The sequence below is a fragment of the Chiloscyllium punctatum genome, chromosome 47 (genome assembly GCF_047496795.1).
Source record: "Chiloscyllium punctatum isolate Juve2018m chromosome 47, sChiPun1.3, whole genome shotgun sequence".
NCBI classification, from domain to species: Eukaryota; Metazoa; Chordata; class Chondrichthyes; order Orectolobiformes; family Hemiscylliidae; genus Chiloscyllium; species Chiloscyllium punctatum.
Window position 1 is genome coordinate 35,065,405 of NC_092785.1, and position 23,482 is coordinate 35,088,886.

At 57.8% G+C, this 23,482-nt stretch overlaps 2 protein-coding genes across 2 annotated transcripts in view; one reads left to right on the forward strand and one right to left on the reverse strand.

Moving 5' to 3' along the window:
• Window positions 1–4,281, forward strand: part of pea15 (proliferation and apoptosis adaptor protein 15) — a 26,339-nt gene extending 22,058 nt beyond the window's left edge. Inside the window, exon 4 of the mRNA XM_072564750.1 lies at window positions 4,151–4,281. Within this exon, the coding sequence (XP_072420851.1) occupies window positions 4,151–4,281 (131 nt within the window). The remainder of the gene's footprint in view (window positions 1–4,150) is intronic.
• Window positions 4,282–11,890: 7,609 nt separating this feature from the next.
• Window positions 11,891–21,813, reverse strand: LOC140468581 (coatomer subunit alpha-like). The gene is made up of 7 exons (XM_072564674.1): window positions 21,538–21,813; window positions 20,668–20,854; window positions 19,799–19,909; window positions 19,017–19,178; window positions 18,588–18,700; window positions 17,484–17,565; window positions 11,891–12,304 (listed from the first exon to the last, which is right to left on the reverse strand). Exons 1-7 carry the CDS (start codon window positions 21,774–21,776, stop codon window positions 12,245–12,247), a joined length of 954 nt encoding a protein of 317 aa, XP_072420775.1. The 5' UTR covers window positions 21,777–21,813; the 3' UTR covers window positions 11,891–12,244.
• Window positions 21,814–23,482: the final 1,669 nt, after the last annotated feature.

Sequence of the window (23,482 nt, forward strand, 5' to 3'; positions counted from 1 at the left end):
GTATAAAAATAACCCTTGTTCAAAAAAAACACAGCATTAACCTACATTCGTGATCCATTCCTGTCAGGGAGACGCAGTTGGACCGTGTGTGTGTGTTAGGGAGAGAGGGAGAGAGAGAATGGGAGAGGGGAAGAGTGAATGAGAGGGAGAGAGAGAGAAAGTGTGAGAGAGAGAGAGAGAGAGAAAATGTGTGAGAGAGAGAATGGGAGAAAGTGAGAGAGAGAGAGAGAGAGAATGGGAGAAAGTGAGAGAGAGAGAAAGTGAAAGAAAGAGAGAGAAAGTGAGAGAGAGAATGAGAAAGAGAGAATGAGAGGAAGTGAGAAAGAGAGAAAATGTGTGAGAGAGAGAATGAGAGAAAGAGAGAGAGAAAGTGAAAGAAAGAGAGAAAGTGAGAGAGAGAATGAGAGAAAGTGAGAGAGAGAATGAGAAAGAGAGAGAGAGAGAGAGAGAGAATGAGATGTGACAGTGATTCCACCCCCGCCCCCCCCCGCACTCCCCCATAACCCCCTGCTATATCCTCCCCTCCCACCTCCAGACCCTTGTATTGTTTCTGGTGTGCCCCCGAGTCTGGGTAGTGAGTCCCGTTTACAAAAACTTGCCTTTGCTGCCTCCCACGACCCCCCCCCCACCCCCCCCCTCACCGCTCCACCCCCCCCTCCCCTCCCCTCCCCTCCCCAAGGTCGCCCCTCGAGCCGGGCATTTCTATGCAATGCACACTAACCTCCAGTCAGCAAACATGGCCGCCTTCTCGGGCGCCCCACTCCCTCCCCCACCCTCCCCCACCTCCCTGAACCGATGTCCCGCTTCATTCTGGGAAGGGGTGGGGGGGGGGTGCTCTCCTCTGACACAAGCAGGGGGGGGGGGTCCCACCAAGAACCATTCCCTCCACCCTCCACCCCGAGCAACAGCCTCTAGGTGGGGAATCCCCCTCTCCCCCCTCCCCCCCTCCCCCCGCCACCCCAGCCCAGGTTTGTGTTGGAGTAGGCGGTTCGGGTGAAGAGCTCACCGGGGGGTGGGGGGGAGGGGGGGGTTGCGGGTGCGGGGCAGAGAGTAAAAGGGGAAAGGGGCAGTGCAGCTTTACTCACAGACGATCCCTGTCACTGTTTTACTAACCGAGGTGTGACATTAAATAAACCCGTGTGGTGCGTTCGAAAAGACAAAAAAAAAATCAAACTCGGTCTCTCGTGTGATCTCACTGCGCCGTTTCGATCTTTCACCTCAGCCGGCGGCGTGCGTGGGGGGGACGGCAGGACGGTTCACTGGGGAGCGCCACTGCCTCACGGCGCTCGGGACCCAGGGGGGGGTATCCCACCCCTGGGTGACTGTGGGCGTTTCCTCCCACAGTCCAAAGATGTGCAGGTTAGGGTGGATTGGCCATGCTAAATTACCCCATAGTGTTCAGGGATGTGTAGGTTAGGGTGGATTGGCCATGATAAATTACCCATAGTGCCCAGAGATGTGTAGGTTAGGGTGGATTGGCCATGATAAATTACCCATAGTGCTCAGGGATGTGCAGGTTAGGGTGGATTGGCCATGATAAATTACCCATAGTGCCCAGAGATGTGTAGGTTAGGGTGGATTGGCCATGATAAATTACCCATAGTGCTCAGGGATGTGCAGGTTAGGGTGGATTGGCCATGATAAATTACCCATAGTGCCCAGGGATGTGTAGGTTAGGGTGGATTGGCCTTGCTAAATTACCCCATAGTGTTCAGGGATGTGTAGGTTAGGGTGGATTGGCCATGATAAATTACCCATAGTGCCCAGAGATGTGTAGGTTAGGGTGGATTGGCCATGATAAATTACCCATAGTGCTCAGGGATGTGCAGGTTAGGGTGGATTGGCCATGATAAATTACCCATAGTGCCCAGGGATGTGTAGGTTAGGGTGGATTGGCCATGCTAAATTACCCATAGTGTTCAGGGATGTGTAGGTTAGGGTGGATTGGCCATGCTAAATTACCCCATAGTGTTCAGGGATGTGTAGGTTAGGGTGGATTGGCCATGCTAAATTACCCCATAGTGTTCAGGGATGTGTAGGTTAGGGTGGATTGGCCATGCTAAATTACCCATAGTGTTCAGGGATGTGTAGGTTAGGGTGGATTGGCCATGCTAAATTACCCCATAGTGTTCAGGGATGTGTAGGTTAGGGTGGATTGGCCATGCTAAATTACCCATAGTGTTCAGGGATGTGTAGGTTAGGGTGGATTGGCCATGCTAAATTACCCCATAGTGTTCAGGGATGTGTAGGTTAGGGTGGATTGGCCATGCTAAATTACCCATAGTGTTCAGGGATGTGTAGGTTAGGGTGGATTGGCCATGATAAATTATCCATAGTGCCCAGGGATGTGCAGGTTAGGGTGGATTGGCCATGCTAAATTACCCATAGTGTTCAGGGATGTGTAGGTTAGGGTGGATTGGCCATGATAAATTACCCATAGTGCCCAGGGATGTGTAGGTTAGGGTGGATTGGCCATGCTAAATTACCCCATAGTGCTCAGGGATGTGTAGGTTAGGGTGGATTGGCTATGCTAAATTACCCATAGTGTTCAGGGATGTGTAGGTTAGGGTGGATTGGCCATGCTAAATTACCCCATAGTGTTCAGGGATGTGTAGGTTAGGGTGGATTGGCCATGCTAAATTACCCCATAGTGTTCAGGGATGTGTAGGTTAGGGTGGATTGGCCATGCTAAATTACCCAGAGTGTTCAGGGATGTGTAGGTTAGGGTGGATTGGCCATGCTAAATTACCCATAGTGTTCAGGGATGTGTAGGTTAGGGTGGATTGGCCATTCTAAATTACCCCATAGTGTTCAGGGATGTGTAGGTTAGGGTGGATTGGCCATGCTAAATTACCCAGAGTGTTCAGGGATGTGTAGGTTAGGGTGGATTGGCCATGCTAAATTACCCATAGTGTTCAGGGATGTGTAGGTTAGGGTGGATTGGCCATTCTAAATTACCCCATAGTGTTCAGGGATGTGTAGGTTAGGGTGGATTGGCTATGCTAAATTACCCATAGTGCCCAGGGATGTGCAGGTTAGTTTGGATTTGCCAATCCACCCTAACCTACACATCCCTGGGCACTATGGGTAATTTAGCACGGCCAATCCACCCTAACCTACACATCCCTGGGCACTATGGGTAATTTAGCACGGCCAATCCACCCTAACCTACACATCCCTGGGCATTATGGGTAATTTAGCATGGCCAATCCACCCTAACCTACACATCCCTGGGCATTATGGGTAATTTAGCATGGCCAATCCACCTTCTCTCACTAGTATCCTTACGTACAGATGAGGAAGTACACCACTTCAACTGGGACAACACATCCCTCCTTGGACAAGCCAAACTGAGAATTCCTGGCAGCATGGCATTCCAACCGGAACTCTATCCACAAACACGTCGAGTTGGACCACCCCCTGAGAAAAGGAACAGGAAATGATGTCACCACAGGAAATGATGAGACTCACCAAAGGAAACTAAACACACAAATACACCACCCGTGCTTCACCCCGGGGGCTCACTGATGATGTTACCTCGTGTGGTGACGAAACGTCTGATAACCAACCTTCCAGCTCAGCTTCATCGAGACTGGTTGAGCCCATACCTGTTGGGAGTTTAGGTGAACATGGGGGTGACCACTTCAGTGTGGAAACAGAAATAGCTGGGGAAAAACTGGCAGCCTCTGTGCAGAACTGGGGGGTGTTGAAGAGAGACAGAGAGAGAGAGAGAGAGGCAGGAGGAAGATGTTGAGAGTTCATTTCTCCTGGCGTTGGGGAGTCTAGGGCCCAGAAAGGATCATCTCAGATTAACGGGGTCCCTCATCGAAGACAGAGACGGGGAGGGATTCCTTCTCTCCGAGGGGAGGGAATCTGTCAGACATCGGGTCGTTACGTGAAACACATATTTACAGACAGCTGTTTGAGGCCGCATTGCTGTAGCCAACACCTTGTGGGACAGGTGTAGAATTGGACATGGAACATCTTCCAGCCGTGCCTCTGGTTTCACACAGAGAGAAGAAGGTAATCACACCAGATCAGAGGTCCATCGTGTACAGTTAAACACCTGAGCGGCCCTGACCACTGAGACGATCAGTCGGCAAATCCCGACACAGAGCGATCACATTTCCTCAACCAATCCTCTTCACAGCTGAATCTTCGCCAGAAAACCCAAAGCATCCCAAGTCAGAAGCTGTTGCGAGGCAGGGAGGGCAAGTCCTTCAGCCTGCGACAGTGCGGCCCTCAATGCTCCCCGGTTTTGCAGATCTCGGAGGGATGTGAGAACAACACACATCTCATCGACAGGAGGCTGAAGAATGGAGTGTCTGAGACCAGTCCCTCACTGAGGGGATCAGCAGGCGCTGGGCCCAGTCCCTCACTGAGGGGGAACAGCAGGCTCCGGGCCCAGTCCCTCACTGAGGGGAAACAGCAGGCTCCGGGCCCAGTCCCTCACTGAGGGGGAACAGCAGGCTCCGGGCCCAGTCCCTCACTGAGGGGGAACAGCAGGCTCCAGGCCCAGTACCTCACTGAGGGGAAACAGCAGGGGTTGGGCCCGGTCCCTCACTGAGGGGATCAGCAGGCTCCGGGCCCAGTCCCTCACTGAAGGGATCAGCAGGCTCCGGGCCCAGTCCCTCACTGAGGGGAAACAGCAGGCGTTGGGCCCAGTCCCTCACTGAGGGGAAACAGCAGGCTCCGGGCCCAGTCCCTCACTGAGGGGAAACAGCAGGCTCCAGGCCCAGTCCCTCACTGAGGGGAAACAGCAGGCTCCGGGCCCAGTCCCTCACTGAGGGGGAACAACAGGCCCAGTCCCTCACTGAGGGGGAACAGCAGGCTCTGGGCCCAGTCCCTCACTGAGGGGGAACAACAGACTCTGGGCCCAGTCCCTCACTGAGGGGGAACAACAGACTCTGGGCCCAGTCCCTCACTGAGGGGAAACAGCAGGCTCCGGGCCCAGTACCTCACTGAGGGGGACCAGCAGGCTCCGGGCCCAGTCCCTCACTGAGGGGGAACAGCAGGCTCCGGGCCCAGTCCCTCACTGAGGGGAATCAGCAGGCTTCGGGCCCAGTCCCTCACTGAGGGGGAAAATGCAGGCTCCGGGCCCAGTCCCTCACTGAGGGGAAACAGCAGGCTCCGGGCCCAGTCCCTCACTGAGGGGGAACAGCAGGCTCCGGGCCCAAGTCCCTCACTGAGGGGAAACAGCAGGCTCCGGGCCCAAGTCCCTCACTGAGGGGAAACAGCAGGCTCCGGGCCCAAGTCCCTCACTGAGGGGGAACAGCAGGCTCCGGGCCCAAGTCCCTCACTGAGGGGAAACAGCAGGCTCCGGGCCCAGTCCCTCACTGAGGGAGGATGTGGAGCTGGGAAGGAAGTTGAAATATATCCACAGACAGATCTGAAATAAACTCTGTCATCAGCAAGTGGTGAACCACAGGATCCGGATCGAAACCACAGAGCACGATACAGGAGTCAGGGCTGGATAGGCCCAGAACAGAGTGTGAGGGAGGGGATTGGAGAGGAGGACACCACAGGGTCAGGATCACACCTCCCCCACACAGCCTGCGAGATTGTCAATGAGTGCCCATGGCACAAGGAGGCACATCAGTGCAGCAGTCCCAACAAACATGGACAGGGGAGCAGGAAGAATCTGGGATCGGGGAGATCGATGTGTAAAAGGGATAGCCCACTGTCACCAGCCACAGCAAGATCAGTACTGACCCTCCGACAATGCGGCCCTCCCTTAGGACTGACCCTCCGACAGTGCGGCCCTCCCTCAGTACTGACCTTCCGACAGTGCGGCCCTCCCTCAGGACTGACCCTCCGACGGTGCGGCCCTCCCTCAGGACTGACCCTCCGACGGTGCGGCCCTCCCTCAGTACTGACCCTCCGACAGTGCGGCCCTCCCTCAGTACTTACCCTCCGACAGTGCGGCCCTCCCTCAGCACTGACCCTCCGACAGTGCGGCCCTCCCTCAGTACTGACCCTCCCACAGTGCGACCCTCCCTCAGTACTGACCCTCCCACAGTGCGGCCCTCCCTCAGTACTGACCCTCCGACAGTGCGGCCCTCCCTCAGTACTGACCCTCCGACAGTGCGGCCCTCCCTCAGTCCTGACCCTCCGACAGTGCGGCACTCCCTCAGTACTGACCCTCCCACAGTGCGACGCTCCCTCAGTACTGACCCTCCGACAGTGCGGGACTCCCTCAGTACTGACCCTCCGACAGTGCGGCACTCCCTCAGTACTGACCCTCCGACAGTGCGGCCCTCCCTCAGTACTGACCCTCCGACAGTGCGACGCTCCCTCAGTACTGACCCTCCGACAGGGCGGGACTCCCTCAGTACTGACCCTCCGACAGTGCGGCCCTCCCTCAGTACTGACCCTCCGACAGTACGGCCCTCCCTCAGTATTGACCCTCCGACAGTGCAGCCCTCCCTCAGTACTGACCCTCCGACAGTGCGGCCCTCCCTCAGTACTGACCCTCCGACAGTGCGGCCCTCCCTCAGTATTGACCCTCCGACAGTGCGGCCCTCCCTCAGTACTGACACTCCGACCGTGCGGCCCTCCCTCAGTACTGACCCTCCGACAGTGCGGCACTCCCTCAGTACTGACCCTCCGACAGTGCGGCACTCTCTCAGTACTGACCCTCCGACAGTGCGGCACTCCCTCAGTACTGACCCTCCGACAGTGCGGCACTCCCTCAGTACTGACCCTCCCACAGTGCGGCGCTCCCTCAGTACTGACCCTCCGACAGTGCGGCCCTCCCTCAGTCCTGACCCTCCGACAGTGCGGCACTCCCTCAGTACTGACCCTCCGACAGTGCGGCACTCCCTCAGTACTGACCCTCCGACAGTGCGGCCCTCCCTCAGTACTGACCCTCCGACAGGGCAGCACTCCCTCAGTACTGACCCTCCGACAGGGCGGCACACCCTCAGTACTGACCCTGTGACAGTGCGGCACTCCCTCAGTACTGACCCTCCGACAGTGCGGCACACCCTCAGTACTGACCCTGTGACAGTGCGGCACTCCCTCAGTACTGTCCCTCCGACAGTGTGGCACTCCCTCAGCACTGACCCTCCGACTATGCGGCCCTCCCTCAGTACTGACCCCCCGACAGTGCGGCCCTCCCTCAGTACTGACCCTCCGACAGTGCGGGACGCCCTCAGCACTGACCCTCCTACAGTGCGGCCCTCCCTCAGCACTGACCCTCCGACAGTGCGGGGCTCCCTCAGCACTGACCCTCCCACAGTACGACACTCCCTCAGGACTGACCCTCCGACAGTGCGGCCCTCCCTCAGTACTGACCCTCCGACAGTGCGGGGCTCCCTCAGTCCTGACCCTCTGACAGTGCGGCCCACCCTCAGTACTGACCCCCCGACAGTGCGGGGCTCCCTCAGTACGGACCCTCCGACAGTACGACGCTCCCTCAGTCCTGACCCTCCGACAGTGCGACGCTCCCTCAGTACTGACCCTCCGACAGTGCAGACCTCCCTCAGTACTGACCCTCTGACAGTGCGGCCCTCCCTCAGTACTGACCGTCCGACAGTGCGGCCGTCCCTCAGTACTGACCCTCCGACAGTGCGGCACTCCCTCAGTACTGACCCTCCGACAGTGCGGCCCTCCCTCAGTACTGACCCTCCGACAGTGCGGCATTCCCTCAGTACTGACCCTCCGACAGTGCGGCCCTCCCTCAGTACTGACCCTCCGACAGTGCGGCCCTCCCTCAGTACTGACCCTCCCACAGTGCGGCCCTCCCTCAGTACTGACCCTCCCACAGTGCGGCCCTCCCTCAGTACTGACCGTCCGACAGTGCGGCCGTCCCTCAGTCCTGACCCTCCGACAGTGCGGCCCTCCCTCAGTACTGACCCTCCGACAGTGCGGCATTCCCTCAGTACTGACCCTCCGACCGTGCGGCACTCCCTCAGTACTGACCCTCCGACAGTGCGACCCTCCCTCAGTACTGACCCTCCGACAGTGCGGCCCTCCCTCAGTACTGACCCTCAGACAGTGCGACACTCCCTCAGTACTGACCCTCCGACAGTGCGGCCATCCCTCAGTCCTGACCCTCCGACAGTGCGACGCTCCCTCAGTACTGACCCTCCGACAGTGCGGCACTCCCTCAGTACTGACCCTCCGACAGTGCGGCCCTCCCTCAGTACTGACCCTCCGACAGTGCGGCATTCCCTCAGTACTGACCCTCCGACAGTGCGGCCCTCCCTCAGTACTGACCCTCCGACAGTGCGGCCCTCCCTCAGTACTGACCCTCCCACAGTGCGGCCCTCCCTCAGTACTGACCGTCCAACAGTGCGGCCGTCCCTCAGTACTGACCCTCCGACAGTGCGGCCCTCCCTCAGTACTGACCCTCCGACAGTGCGGCATTCCCTCAGTACTGACCCTCCGACCGTGCGGCACTCCCTCAGTACTGACCCTCCGACAGTGCGACCCTCCCTCAGTACTGACCCTCCGACAGAGCGGCATTCCCTCAGTACTGACCCTCCGACAGTGCGGCCCTCCCTCAGTACTGACCCTCCGACAGTGCGGCCCTCCCTCAGTACTGACCCACCGACAGTGCGGCCCTCCCTCAGTACTGACCCTCCGACAGTGCGGCATTCCCTCAGTACTGACTCTCAGACAGTGCGACACTCCCTCAGTACTGACCCTCCGACAGTGCAGCCCTCCCTCAGTCCTGACCCTCAGACAGTGCGACACTCCCTCAGTACTGACCCTCCGACAGTGCGGCCATCCCTCAGTCCTGACCCTCCGACAGTGCGACGCTCCCTCAGTACTGACCCTCCGACAGTGCGACGCTCCCTCAGTCCTGACCCTCCGACAGTGCGGCTCTCCCTCAGTACTGACCCTCCGACGGTGCGGCCCTCCCTCAGTACTGACCCTCCGACGGTGCGGGGCTCCCTCAGTACTGACCCTCCCACGGTGTGGCCCTCCCTCGGTCCTGACCCTCCCACGGTGCGGCCCTCCCTCGGTACTGACCCTCCCACCGTGTGGCACTCCCTCGGTACTGACCCTCCCACCGTGTGGCACTCCCTCGGTACTGACCCTCCGACAGTGCGGCCCTACCTCGGTACTGACCCGCAGACAGTGCGGCATTCCCTCAGTACTGACCCTCCGACAGTGCGGCCCTCCCTCAGTACTGACCCTCCGACAGAGCGGCATTCCCTCAGTACTGACCCTCCGACAGTGCGGCCCTCCCTCAGTACTGACCCTCCGACAGTGCGGCCCTCCCTCAGTACTGACCCACCGACAGTGCGGCCCTCCCTCAGTACTGACCCTCCGACAGTGCGGCATTCCCTCAGTACTGACTCTCAGACAGTGCGACACTCCCTCAGTACTGACCCTCCGACAGTGCAGCCCTCCCTCAGTCCTGACCCTCAGACAGTGCGACACTCCCTCAGTACTGACCCTCCGACAGTGCGGCCATCCCTCAGTCCTGACCCTCCGACAGTGCGACGCTCCCTCAGTACTGACCCTCCGACAGTGCGACGCTCCCTCAGTCCTGACCCTCCGACAGTGCGGCTCTCCCTCAGTACTGACCCTCCGACGGTGCGGCCCTCCCTCAGTACTGACCCTCCGACGGTGCGGGGCTCCCTCAGTACTGACCCTCCCACGGTGTGGCCCTCCCTCGGTCCTGACCCTCCCACGGTGCGGCCCTCCCTCGGTACTGACCCTCCCACCGTGTGGCACTCCCTCGGTACTGACCCTCCCACCGTGTGGCACTCCCTCGGTACTGACCCTCCGACAGTGCGGCCCTACCTCGGTACTGACCCGCAGACAGTGCGGCGCTCTCTCAGTCCTGACCCTCCGACAGTACGGCACTCCCTCAGCACTGACCCTCCGACAGTGCGGCCCTCCCTCAGTACTGACCCTCCCACAGTGCGGCCCTCCCTCAGTACTGACCCGCAGACAGTGCGGCCCTCCCTCAGTACTGACCCTCCGACAGTGCGGCACTCCCTCAGCACTGACCCTCCGACAGTGCGGCCCTCCCTCAGCACTGACCCTCCCACAGTGCGGCCCTCCCTCAGTACTGACCCTCCGACAGTGCGGCCCTCCCTCAGTACTGACCCGCAGACAGTGCGGCGCTCTCTCAGTCCTGACCCTCCGACAGTACGGCACTCCCTCGGTACTGACCCTCCGACAGTGCGGCCCTACCTCGGTACTGACCCGCAGACAGTGCGGCCCTCCCTCGGTACTGACCCTCCGACGGTGAGGCCCTCCCTCGGTACTGACCCTCCGACGGTGCGGCCCTCCCTCGGTACTGACCCTCGGACGGTGCGGCCCTCCCTCGGTACTGACCCTCCCACCATGCGGCACTCCCTCATTACTGACCCTCCGACAGTGCGGCCCTCCTTCGGTACTGACCCTCCGACAGTGCGGCCCTCCCTCGGTACTGACCCTCCGACTGTGCGGCACTCCCTCGGTACTGACCCTCCGACAGTGCGGCCCTACCTCGGTACTGACCCTCCGACAGTGCGGCCCTACCTCGGTACTGACCCTCCGACAGTGCGGCACTCCCTCGGTACTGACCCTCCGACAGTGCGGCCCTACCTCGGTACTGACCCTCCGACAGTGCGGCCCTACCTCGGTACTGACCCGCAGACAGTGCGGCGCTCCCTCGGTCCTGACCCTCCGACAGTACGGCGCTCCCTCGGTACTGACCCTCCGACAGTGCGGCCCTACCTCGGTACTGACCCTCCGACAGTGCGGCCCTCCCTCGGTACTGACCCTCCGACAGTGCGGCCCTCCCTCGGTACTGACCCTCGGACAGTGCGGCCCTCCCTCAGTACTGACCCTCGGACAGTGCGGCCCTCCCTCAGTACTGACCCTCCCACAGTGCGGCCCTCCCTCAGTACTGACCCTCCCACAGTGCGGCCCTCCCTCAGTACTGACCCTCCCACAGTGCGGCCCTCCCTCAGTACTGACCCTCCCACAGTGCGGCCCTCCCTCAGTACTGACCCTCCCACAGTGCGGCACTCCCTCAGTACTGACCCTCCCACAGTGCGGCACTCCCTCAGTACTGACCCTCCGACAGTGCGGGGCTCCCTCAGTACTGACCCTCCCACAGTGCGGCACTCCCTCAGTACTGACCCTCCGACAGTGCGACACTCCCTCAGTCCTGACCCTCTGACAGTGCGACACTCCCTCAGTACTGACCCTCCCACAGTGCGGCCCTCCCTCAGTACTGACCCTCCCACAGTGCGGCCCTCCCTCAGTACTGACCCTCCCACAGTGCGGCCCTCCCTCAGTACTGACCCTCCCACAGTGCGGCCCTCCCTCAGTACTGACCCTCCCACAGTGCGGCACTCCCTCAGTACTGAACCTCTGTGCGGTGATTGGATCGCTGATGCGCATTTCGAGAAATGTGCACAATTGGAGTGGGTGCTTTGACCTGTGAATTGTATTGTGCCGTTCAATGTTATCATCCAACTCCGTTCCTGCTTGTCCCCATACCTCGTAGCCCCATGTGAGAGATTGAACCCCCCCCTTTTTAAAAGCACACAGATTTGGATTCGGTAGCTTTGTTGTAGCACTGGGTTCCAGTGGCTCAGCCATGTCAGAATGGACATAGTCCATCTCCTTCCCAGGTCCTGGTTTTGCTCTGTGTGTCTGCGTGTGCGCCTGTGTGCGGCTGTCTGTCTCTGCCTGTGCGCGTCTGTCTGCCTGTCTCTGCCTGCCTGTGCGCGTCTGTCTGCCTGTCTCTGCCTGCCTGTGCGCGTCTGTCTGTCCCTGCCTGTGCGCGTCTGTCTGTCTCTGCCTGTGCGTGTGTGTGTGTCTGTCTCTGCCTGTGTGTGTGTGTGTGTGTCTCTGCCTGTGCCTGTCTGTCTCTGCGTGTGTGCGGGCACGTACCCTCCCTCAACCCCGTAACACGGACAGACACCAGGAGACAGACGAGGACAACAGTGAGGTTTATTGAGAGTTACATCGGAGCAATTGAGAAAGCTGCGATTTGGAGGTGGTGGGTGGTGGGGGATGGGGGATGGGGAAGGATACACAGACAATCGCCCCGTGTCTCATCACCAAAACGCCACAATCCCTTCAGGGGAGGGGGAGCACGACGTGGGGGAGCTGGCCAAACCGTTCATGGCTCAGTCCAGACAGGGAGCAGGCACCAGAGGAAGTTGGTTGGGGGGGTGGGGGGGGGGGGAGCTAATCTCAGCAGCTCAGCCACAGAAAGGGTTGCAGGGAGAGAGGCAGACTGCGACACATTTGGAGCAGGATTCTGCCAGCACCCGAGGGGGCTTCAGCGAAACTGTAGTGTGCTGACACGCAGTCCGATTACATCCTTTCCAATCTCAGTCACCTGCAGGGGAGATCAGAAACACTAAATATCACAGAGCACAGCAACCAAACTGCACACAACAGGACTCTCGCAGGGAGAGATCTGTACACTGACTGGTGTCTCTCAGTCCCCTCTCTCTCTCAGGGAGATATCTGTACACTGACTGGTGTCTCTCAGTCCCCCCTCTCTCAGGGAGATATCTGTACACTGACTGGTGTCTCTCAGTGTCTCGTCTCTCTCAGGGAGATATCTGTACACTGACTAGTGTCTCTCAGTCCCCTCTCTCTCAGGGAGATATCTGTACACTGACTGGTGTCTCTCAGTCCCCTCTCTCTCTCAGGGAGATATCTGTACACTGACTGGTGTCTCTCAGTCCCCTCTCTCTCTCAGGGAGATATCTGTACGCTGACTGGTGTCTCTCAGTCCCCTCTCTCAGGGAGATATCTGTACACTGACTGGTGTCTCTCAGTTCCCCCTCTCTCTCAGGGAGATATCTGTACACTGACTGGTGTCTCTCAGTCCCCTCTCTCTCTCAGGGAGATATCTGTACACTGACTGGTGTCTCTCAGTCCCCCCTCTCTCTCAGGGAGATATCTGTACACTGACTGGTGTCTCTCAGTCCCCTCTCTCTCTCTCAGGGAGATATCTGTACACTGACTGGTGTCTCTCAGTCCCACTCTCTCTCTCTCTCTCTCTCACACAGAGAGATATCTAGAACATAGAACATAGAAAAATACAGCGCAGTCCAGGCCCTTTGGCCCTCGATGTTGCGCCGACCGAAGCCTACCTCACCTACACTAGCCTAATAGCCTCCATATGCCTATCCAATGCCCGTTGAAAGACCCATAAAGAGGGAGAGTCCACCACTGCTACTGGCAGGGCATTCCATGAACTCTCAACCCGCTGAGTAAAGAATCTACCCCTAACATCTGTCCTATACCAACATCCCCTTAATTTAAAGCTATGCCCCCTTGTAATAGCTGACTCCATACGCGGAAAAAGGTTCTCACTGTCAACCCTATCTAACCCCCTAATCATCTTGTACACCTCTATCAAGTCACCCCTAAACCTTCTTTTCTCCAATGAAAACAGCCCCAAGTGCCTCAGCCTTTCCTCATAGGATCTTCCTACCATACCAGGCAACATCCTGGTAAACTTCCTCTGCACCCGTTCCAGTGCCTCCACATCCTTCCTATAGTATGGCGACCAAGACTGCACACAATATTCCAGATGCGGCCGCACCAGAGTCTTATACAACTGCAGCATGACCTCAGGACTCCGGAACTCAATTCCTCTACCAATAAAAGCCAGTACGCCATATGCCTTCTTCACTGCACTATTTACCTGGGTGGCAACTTTCAGAGATCTGTGTACATGGACACCAAGATCCCTCTGCTCTTCCACACTACCAAGTATCCGACCATTGCCCAGTACCCCATCTTTTTATTACTCTTACCAAAGTGAATCACCTCACACTTCGCTACATTGAACTCCATTTGCCACCTTTCTGCCCAGCTCTGCAGCTTCTCTATATCCCGCTGTAACCTGCCATATCCTTCCTCACTCTCTACAACTCCTCCGACTTTCGTATCATCCGCAAACTTGCTCACCCAACCTTCTAACCCTTCCTCCAGGTCATTTATAAAAATGACAAACAGCAATGGTCCCAAAACAGATCCTTGCGGAACACCGCTAGTGACGGCACGCCAAGATGAACATTTGCCATCAACTACTACCCTCTGTCTTCTTCCAGCCAGCCAGTTCCTAATCCAAACCTCCAACTCACCCTCAATGCCATATCTCTGTATTTTCTGCAGTAGCCTACCATGGGGGACCTTATCAAACGCCTTACTAAAATCCATATATACCACATCTACCGCTTTCCCCTCATCTACCTCCTTAGTCACCTTCTCAAAGAATTCAATAAGGTTTGTGAGGCACGACCTGCCCTTCACAAAACCATGCTGACTATCCTTGATCACATCATTCTTATCCAGATGTGCATAAATCCTATCCCTTACAATTTTCTCTAAGACTTTGCCCACAACAGAAGTGAGACTCACTGGCCTATAGTTACTAGGATTATCCCTACTCCCCTTCTTGAACAAGGGAACCACGTTTGCTAGCTTCCAGTCCTCTGGCACTATTCCTGTAGACAAAGAGGACACAAATATCAAGGCCAATGGCTCTGCAAACTCCTCCCTTGCTTCCCAGAGAATCCTAGGATAAATGCCATCAGGCCCAGGGGACTTATCTATTTTCACCCTTGCCAGAATTTCCAACACCTCTTCTCTACATATCTCAAAGCCATCCATTCTAATTAATTGTGACTTAATATTCATATCAACAACAATGTCCTGTTCCTGAGTGAATACTGACAAAAAGTATTCATTCAGCGCCTCCCCAATCTCTTCAGCCTCCACACGCAACTTCCCATTACTGTCCTTGATTGGACCTATTCCTTCCCTAGTCATTCTTTTATTCCTAACATACCTATAGAAAGCCTTAGGGTTTTCCCTAATCCTACCAACTAAGGACCTTTCATGTCCCCTCCTTGCTGCTCTTAGCTCTCTCTTCAGGTCCTTCTGGGCTACCTTATAACTCTCAATTGCCCCTATTGAACCTTCACGCCTCATCTTTACAAAGGCCGCCCTCTTCCATTTAACAAGGGATTCTAATTCCTTATTAAACCACGGCTCCCTCACACGACCCTTTCCTCCCTGCCTGATAGGTACGTACTTATCAACGACACTCAATAGTTGCTCCTTGAACAAGTTCCACATATCAATTACGCTCTTGCCTTGGAATCTACTTTTCCAAGCCACGCATCCTAAGTCATGCCTCAACGCATCATAATTTCCCTGCCCCCAGCTATAACTCTTGTCCCTCTCCATCACTAGAGTACACCAGTCTGTACACCACTGACTGGTGTCTCTCAGTCCCCTCTCTCTCTCAGGGAGATATCTGTACACCACTGACTGGTGTCTCTCAGTCCCCTCTCTCTCTCAGGGAGATATCTGTACACCACTGACTGGGGTCTCTCAGTTCCCCTTCTCTCTCTCTCAGGGAGATATCTGTACACTGACTGGTGTCTCTCAGTCCCCTCTCTCCCTCAGGGAGATATCTGTACACTGACTGGTGTCTCTCAGTCCCCTCTCTCTCTCTCAGGGAGATATCTGTACACTGACTGGTGTCTCTCAGTCCCCTCTCTCTCGGGGACATATCTGTACACTGACTGGTGTCTCTCAGACCCCCGTCTCTCTCAGGGAGATATCTGCACACAGACTGGGGTCTCTCAGTCCCCTCTCTCTCTCTCTCTCTCTCTCTCTCAGGGAGATATCTGTACACTGACTGGTGTCTCTCAGTCCCCTCTCTCTCGGGGACATATCTGTACACTGACTGGTGTCTCTCAGACCCCCGTCTCTCTCAGGGAGATATCTGCACACAGACTGGGGTCTCTCAGTCCCCTCTCTCTCTCTCTCTCAGGGAGATATCTGTACACTGACTGGGGTCACTCAGTCCCCTCTCTCTCAGGGAGATATCTGTACACTGACTGGTGTCTCTCAGGGAGATATCTGTACACTGACTGGTGTCTCTCAGTCCCCCCTGTCTCTCAGGGAGATATCTGTGCACTGACTGGTGTCTCTCAGACCCCCCTCTCTCTCTCTCTCTCTCTCTGTGTCTCAGGGAGATATCTGTACACTGACTGGTGTCTCTCAGTCCCACTCTCCCTCTCTCTCTCTCTCTGTGTCTCAGGGAGATATCTGTACACTGACTGGTGTCTCTCAGTCCCCTCTCTCTTCCTCAGGGTGACATCTGTACACTGACTGGTGTCTCAGTCCCTCTTTCTTTCTCAGGGAGATATCTGTACACTGACTGGTGTCTCTCAGTCCCCTCTCTCTCTCAGGGAGATATCTGTACACTGACTGGTGTCTCTCAGTCCCCTCTCGCTCAGGGAGATATCTGTGCACTGACTGGCGTCTCTCAGTCCCTCTCTCTCTCAGGGAGATATCTGTACACTGACTGGTGTCTCTCAGTCCCTCTCTCTCTCTCTCAGGGAGATATCTGTACACTGCCTGGTGTCTCTCAGTCCCCTTTCTCTCTCAGGGAGATATCTGTATACTGACTGGTGTCTCTCAGTCCCCTCTCTCTCGGAGATATCTGTACACTGACTGGTGTCTCTCTGACCCCCGTCTCTCTCAGGGAGATATCTGTACACTGACTGGTGTCTCTCAGTCCCCCTCTCTCTCAGGGAGATATCTGTACACTGACTGGGGTCTCTCTGACCCCCGTCTCTCTCAGGGAGATATCTGTACACTGACTGGGGTCTCTCAGTCCCCTCTTGGTCTCAGGGAGATATCTGTACACTGACTGGTGTCTCTCAGGGAGATATCTGTACACTGACTGGTGTCTCTCAGTCCCCTCTCTCTCTCTCTCTCTCTCAGGGAGATATCTGTACACTGACTGGTGTCTCTCAGGGAGATATCTGTACACTGTCTGGTGTCTCTCAGTCCCCCCCCTCTCTCTCAGGGAGATATCTGTACATTGACTGGTGTCTCTCAGTCCCCCCCCTCTCTCTCAGGGAGATATCTGTACACTGACTGGTGTCTCTCAGTCCCCTCTCTCTCTCTCTCTCTCTCTCTCTCTGGGAGATATCTGTACACTGACTGGTGTCTCTCAGTCCCATCTCTCTCTCAGGAAGATATCTGTACACTGACTGGTGTCTCTCAGTCCCCTCTCTCTCTCAGGAAGATATCTGGACACTGACTGGTGTCTCTCAATCCCCTCTCTCTCTCAGGGAGATATCTGTACACTGACTGGTGTCTCTCAGTCCCCTCTCTCTCTCAGGGAGACATCTGTACACTGACTGGTGTCTCTCAGTCCCCTCTCTCGCTCAGGGAGATATCTGTACACTGACTGGTGTCTCTCAGTCCCCTCTTGGTCTCAGGGAGATATCTGTACACTGACTGGTGTCTCTCAGGGAGATATCTGTACACTGACTGGTGTCTCTCAGTCCCCTCTCTCTCTCAGGGAGATATCTGTACACTGACTGGTGTCTCTCAGTCCCCCCTCTCTCTCTCAGGGAGATATCTGTACACTGACTGGTGTCTCTCAGTCCCCTCTCTCTCTCAGGGTGATATCTGTACACTGACTGGGGTCTCTCAGTCCTGTCAGGGATGTGGAGTCATTCATTACTCACCGTAGTGACACGGCAGATTTGACCCTTGAACTCTGGACTGTAGCAGGCTCCACTAAGAGGACATTTTTCGACAGGTTTCCCCCTGAGGGTTTCGAGGGAGTTAAAAGCAGACATGTTAAACAGTGACCCCATTCAAAGAAACGTCAGCGTTCGTTTTAATACAGCTCAACAGCTTCTGGTGACAGCGCGGGGCTCCCTCAGTACTGACCCTCCGACAGTGCGGCGCTCCCTCAGTACTGACCCTCCGACAGTGCGGCGCTCCCTCAGTACTGACCCTCCGACAGTGCGGCGCCCCCTCAGTACTGACCCTCCGACAGTGCGGCCCTCCCTCAGTACTGACCCTCCGACAGTGCGGCCCTCCCTCAGTACTGACCCTCCCACAGTGCGGGGCTCCCTCAGTACGGACCCTCCCTCAGTACGGACCCTCCGACAGTGCGGCACTCCCTCAGTTCTGACCCTCCGACAGTGCGGCACTCACTCAGTACTGACCCTCCGACAGTGCGGCCCTCCCTCAGTACTGACCCTCCGACAGTGCGGCACTCCCTCAGTACTGACCCTCCGACAGTGTGGCACTCACTCAGTACTGACCCTCCGACAGTGCGGCCCTCCCTCAGTACTGACCCTCCGACAGCGCGGCCCTCCCTCAGTACTGACCCTCCGACAGTGCGGCCCTCCCTCAGTACGGACCCTCCGACAGTGCGGCCCTCCCTCAGTACGGACCCCCCGACAGTGCGGCACTCCCTCAGTTCTGACCCTCCGACAGTGCGGCCCTCCCTCAGTACTGACCCTCCGACAGTGCGGCCCTCCCTCAGTACTGACCCCCCCCACAGTGCGGCCCTCCCTCAGTACTGACCCTCCGACAGTGCGGCCCTCCCTCAGTACTGACCCTCCGACAGTGCGGCCCTCCCTCAGTACTGACCCCCCCCACAGTGCGGCCCTCCCTCAGTACTGACCCTCCGACAGTGCGGCCCTCCCTCAGTACTGACCCTCCGACAGTGCGGCCCTCCCTCAGTACTGACCCTCCCACAGTGCGGGGCTCCCTCAGCTTGGGATATAAAGTCGTGTCCCGTGAGCAGGTGTGTTTCCCGTCTCCCTGGCCCGTACCTGTAGATTGGTTTGTACGAAGCTGCACAAATGTCGAAGGGGTTATGCATGTCGTAGTTGAGATGATGGGCATCATTTGGGGTCTTCTCACAAGCTGCCAGGATCTTGCGAGTCTGCGATAGAGAACAGCACCTGCTATCAATGTCTGACACACACACATGCACAGCCTGCAAACTCCCAGTGAATACCCCCACGATGGCTGGTGGGCACGGAAGACGGGGTGGGTGGGGGAGAGAGGGGGGGGGGGGGGGGGTCGGGGGGAAGAGGGCCCCGCGGGGGGGTCGGGGGGAGATTCCGTGTGCACATGCATGGGTGAGAGAGAGAGAGAGCTCTCTGTGTGATCAGGATGGAGTCAGTGTTTGTGGGACGATTCAGGTGAGTGAGGGAGGGAGGGAGCTGTGGCTGTCGCCCCTACCCCAGGAGCGTTACCTGCTGCCCAACGTCGGGCTTGGGGCCCAGCTCGAGCAGTCTGCCAGCGAAGGAGGCGGCTGTCTTGAAGTTCTTGAGTTTGAAGAAGAGATTGACGGCTGTCCTCAAGACCAGGATCATGTGGACGGGCTGGAGGCTGCAGTGGGTGAAATACGCTGCCATCTACAGGAGAGAGATCAACACAACAGGTCACACACACACCCCCCGGGGGGGGGGGGGGGGGGGGGGGGGGGGTTAGAGGGTCACACACACACCCCCCGGGGGGGGGGGGGGGGGGGGGGGGGTGGGGTTAGAGGGTCACACACACACCCCGGGGGGGGGGGGGGGTTAGAGGGTCACACACACACCCCCCGGGGGGGGGGGGGGGGGGGTTAGAGGGTCACACACACCCCCCGGGGGGGGGGGGGGGGGGGCGGGGGGGTTAGAGGGTCACACACACACCCCCCGGGGGGGGGGGGGGGGGGGGGTTAGAGGGTCACACACACACCCCGGGGGGGGGGGGGGGGTTAGAGGGTCACACACACACCCCCCGGGGGGGGGGGGGGGGGGGGGGGTTAGAGGGTCACACACACCCCCCGGGGGGGGGGGGGGGGGGGGGGGGGGGCGGGGGGGGTTAGAGGGTCACACACACACCCCCCGGGGGTGGGGGGGGGTTAGAGGGTCACAGTCATGCCCCGGGGTGGGGGAACGGGGAAGGACAGCGCCACGGCCCGAGGTAGGGGAGAGAGGGTTCCTCCATCGCCTCGCGCCCCCCCCCCCAGGGTGGGGTAAGGCTGGCCTACCTCACAGATCCGTTTCTGCTGCTCCAGAGTGTCCTTGGGCAATCTCTTCCTCTCAATCTCCATACTCAGGCCCAGAATATACTCCCGACAGATGGTAATCAGCTGCTGGGCCTGGGGGGGGGTGGGGGGCGATAGAGATCGGGAATGGGGGGGGTGGGGGGGGGGGGGGGGGGGAGGAAGAGAGAGAGAGAGAGAGAGAGAGAGAGAGAGAGAGAGAGAGAGAGAGAGAGAGAGAGAGAGCGCATGAGGAAGAGGGCATGTGGGGTGGAAGGGAGAGGGAGGTGGAAAAGGGGGGGCAAAGAGGGAGAGGGGGGGAAGGGGGCGGGAAGAGGAAGAGAGAGAGGGGAAAAAGGGTGCAAGTGGGGAGTTTGGGTGGGTGTGGTTTGGGAAGGAGTGATGGGGTGGGAGTGTGAGGTAAGGAGGAAGTCAGCGTGAGGGGGGAAAGGGGTGAAGGGCAGGTTGGAAGCAATGGGGACAGGACACAAAGCACATCAGAATGACTGCAGAAATGTGAGTGGTGACCAGTTAGCCCATCGATTCGAGACTGGCCCTTTCAGAGCGCGGACCTCACAGGTTTCCACTCCCAGCCTGATGGTGGCCAGCCCCTTCGTTTCTCCCACTACTCTCCCTCTTTCCCCCCCCCCCCGCCCTCTCTCCCTATTCCCTCTGGTTGACGTTCAGAAAGTTCCTGCTCAGTTAGCGTCCCCCTGCCCCAGGGAGCGTGCCCCTTCCCCCCCCGCCAATGACAACCACTCACTGTCACGTGAACCCATCTCCGCGTCCCCCCCCTCTCCGATCTCTGCGCCCAATTCTCTCCGATCCGTGGGAGATAAAGGGAGCGACCGTCCCTTCCCGTTGCGCTGCCTCACCTCGGCGATCTCCTGCTTGTTATCCACCACCAGTAGGGGAATGCTGAGAAGGATGAGGCGGAAGCGCTCCACCGCCTCCTCGAATTTGCCTGCCGTGGTGAGCTGGTAGCACACCTGCAGCCGCTGGATCAGGTCACTCAGTTTGAGGCCTACCGCTGGAAGGCCGCTCTTCAGGCCTGCCTCCTTCCTGGAAGGAAGCAACAACGCTGAGGTACATTGGCAGCGGCCATCTTGCCCAGCCAGAGAACCCGGCGGCCATTTTACACCCCCAAATGGACAAAGGCGATAGACCCGGCGGCCATTTTACTCCCCCAAATGGACAAAGGCGATAGACCCGGCGGCCATTTTACACCCCCAAATGGACAAAGGCGATAGACCCGGCAGCCATTTTACACCCCAAATGGACAAGGCGATAGACCCGGCGGCCATTTTACACCCCCAAATGGACACCACCAGTGGACCCAGTGGCTATTTTACACCCCCAAATGGACCACAGCAATAAGGCCTGATGGCCATTTTACACTCCTAAATGGACAACACTAACAGAAACAGCTGCCATTTTGCACACCCAAATGGACACCACCAATAGGCTCCGCCACCATTTTACACTCCCAAATGGACAACACTGACAGACTCCGAGCATTTACACTCCCAGAAGGGCAGTACTTCCATCATGCACTCATACCGAAGGACATTGGTCATTTTCCGGTACAGCTTGGTGATGTCAGCAGCACGGGCGGCCATTTTCCTTACGCCCTGCCTCAGAGAAGCAGTGGGAGAGGGAAGATCGGAGGGAGCGAGGCACCCAAGCATTGTTGCTTCCCCACCCGTGCACACCCACACACCCCCCCGGTGCCCCGTACCACTCACCAGTTGCGCTGCGGGTAACCGTACATGGTGGGAAGGCAGGGTAGGGCTTGGTAGACCGAGCGACCGCGGGCGAAGGCCTGAAGGAAGAGGCTCTTGTATGGGGCAAAGTTCACCACACCGACCTGGTCTGAAGGAGCTGGAGGCCACAGGAGGGGGTGGGGGGGGAGTTTAGAGAGAGAGGAGATCAGGAGGGCATTTAAACACACAGCGACCCAGCACACCCCTCCCGTACACAACATGCGGTACTCACCCGGGCTGCAGTCTCAAAGGATCCCGCCACAAGGTGGTCAGCGGGCAGCTGAGAGTTATTGCACCACACCTGAGGGAGGGGGAAGAGAGAGAGAGAGAGAGAGAGACAAGGAGGGGGTGGGGCAAGAGACAGAGACGGGGGGGGGGGGGGGAAGAGGAGAGATTGAGAGAGAGAGAGAGAGGAGAAAGAGAAAGAGAAAGAGAGAGAGGGAGGGAGAGGAAGAGAGAGAGAGACAGGCAGATCGAGAGACACAGAGGGGGGGGGAGAGAGAGAGAGAGAGAGAGAGAGAGGGAGAGGGGGAGAGACAGACAGGGGAGGGGGAAAGAGAGAGAGAGAGAGAGAGAGACACAGACGGGGGGGGGGGGGGGGAGAAAGAGAGAGAGACAGACAGACAAAGGGGTGGAGACATGGGGGGAGAGAAAGGACACAGATGGGGGTGGGGGGGGGAGGGGAGAAGAGAGGGGCGGGGGGGGAAGAGGGGGAGAGAAAACCACATTAGGTATGAGCTGGGGTGAAGGACAGGGTACCGACTGGAGACAGGATGTGAGGAGGAGCCCATTCAGTGAGACCCTGGCTGAGCCTGGAGGGGAGTCAGCTCCACATTGCCACCTGCTCCTGGTAGCCCTTCAAACCCTCAGCTGTTCCCAAATCTGTCTCCGCCCTTACAAACTATTCCAGGGAATCTCACTGGGTAGGGAAGGCCACAGGTGAACAGGTTCCTCCTCAGATCCACACCTCTTGAGTCCGGAATCTATTAAGTGAACCCCGTCTGTAACCCCCCCCCACCCTGCCATTCCCCCCTCCCCGTACCCCCTTTCCCAGGTGAACCCTATCCGTACCTCCCCCCCATTTCCCCTTGTACCCCCGCCACAAGTGAACCCCATCTGTACCCTCCTCTGACACAGACAGACGCACGCACTCACGTAGACACAGAGACAGAGGCAGAGGCAGACAGACAGACAGACGCACTCACGTAGACACAGAGACAGAGGCAGAGGCAGACAGACAGACAGACGCACTCACGTAGACACAGAGACAGAGGCAGGCAGACAGAGACAGACAGACGCACTCACATAGAGACAGAGACAGAGGCAGACAGACAGACAGACGCACTCACGTAGACGCAGAGACAGAGGCAGAGGCAGAGGCAGGCAGACAGACAGACGCACTCACGTAGACACAGAGACAGAGGCAGACAGACAGACAGACAGACGCACTCACGTAGACACAGAGACAGAGGCAGGCAGACAGAGACAGACAGACGCACTCACATAGACACAGAGACAGAGACAGAGGCAGAGACAGAGGCAGACAGACAGACAGACACACTCACGTAGACGCAGAGACAGAGGCAGAGGCAGAGGCAGACAGACAGACGCACTCACATAGACACAGAGACAGAGACAGAGACAGACAGACAGACGCACTCACTCACGTAGACACAGAGACAGAGACAGAGACAGACAGACGCACTCACGTAGACACAGAGACAGAGGCAGAGGCAGACAGACAGACAGACGCACTCACGTAGACACAGAGACAGAGGTAGAGGCAGACAGACAGACAGACGCACTCACGTAGACACAGAGACAGAGACAGAGACAGACAGACGCACTCACTCACGTAGACACAGAGACAGAGACAGAGACAGAGACAGAGACAGAGACAGAGACAGAGACAGAGACAGAGACAGAG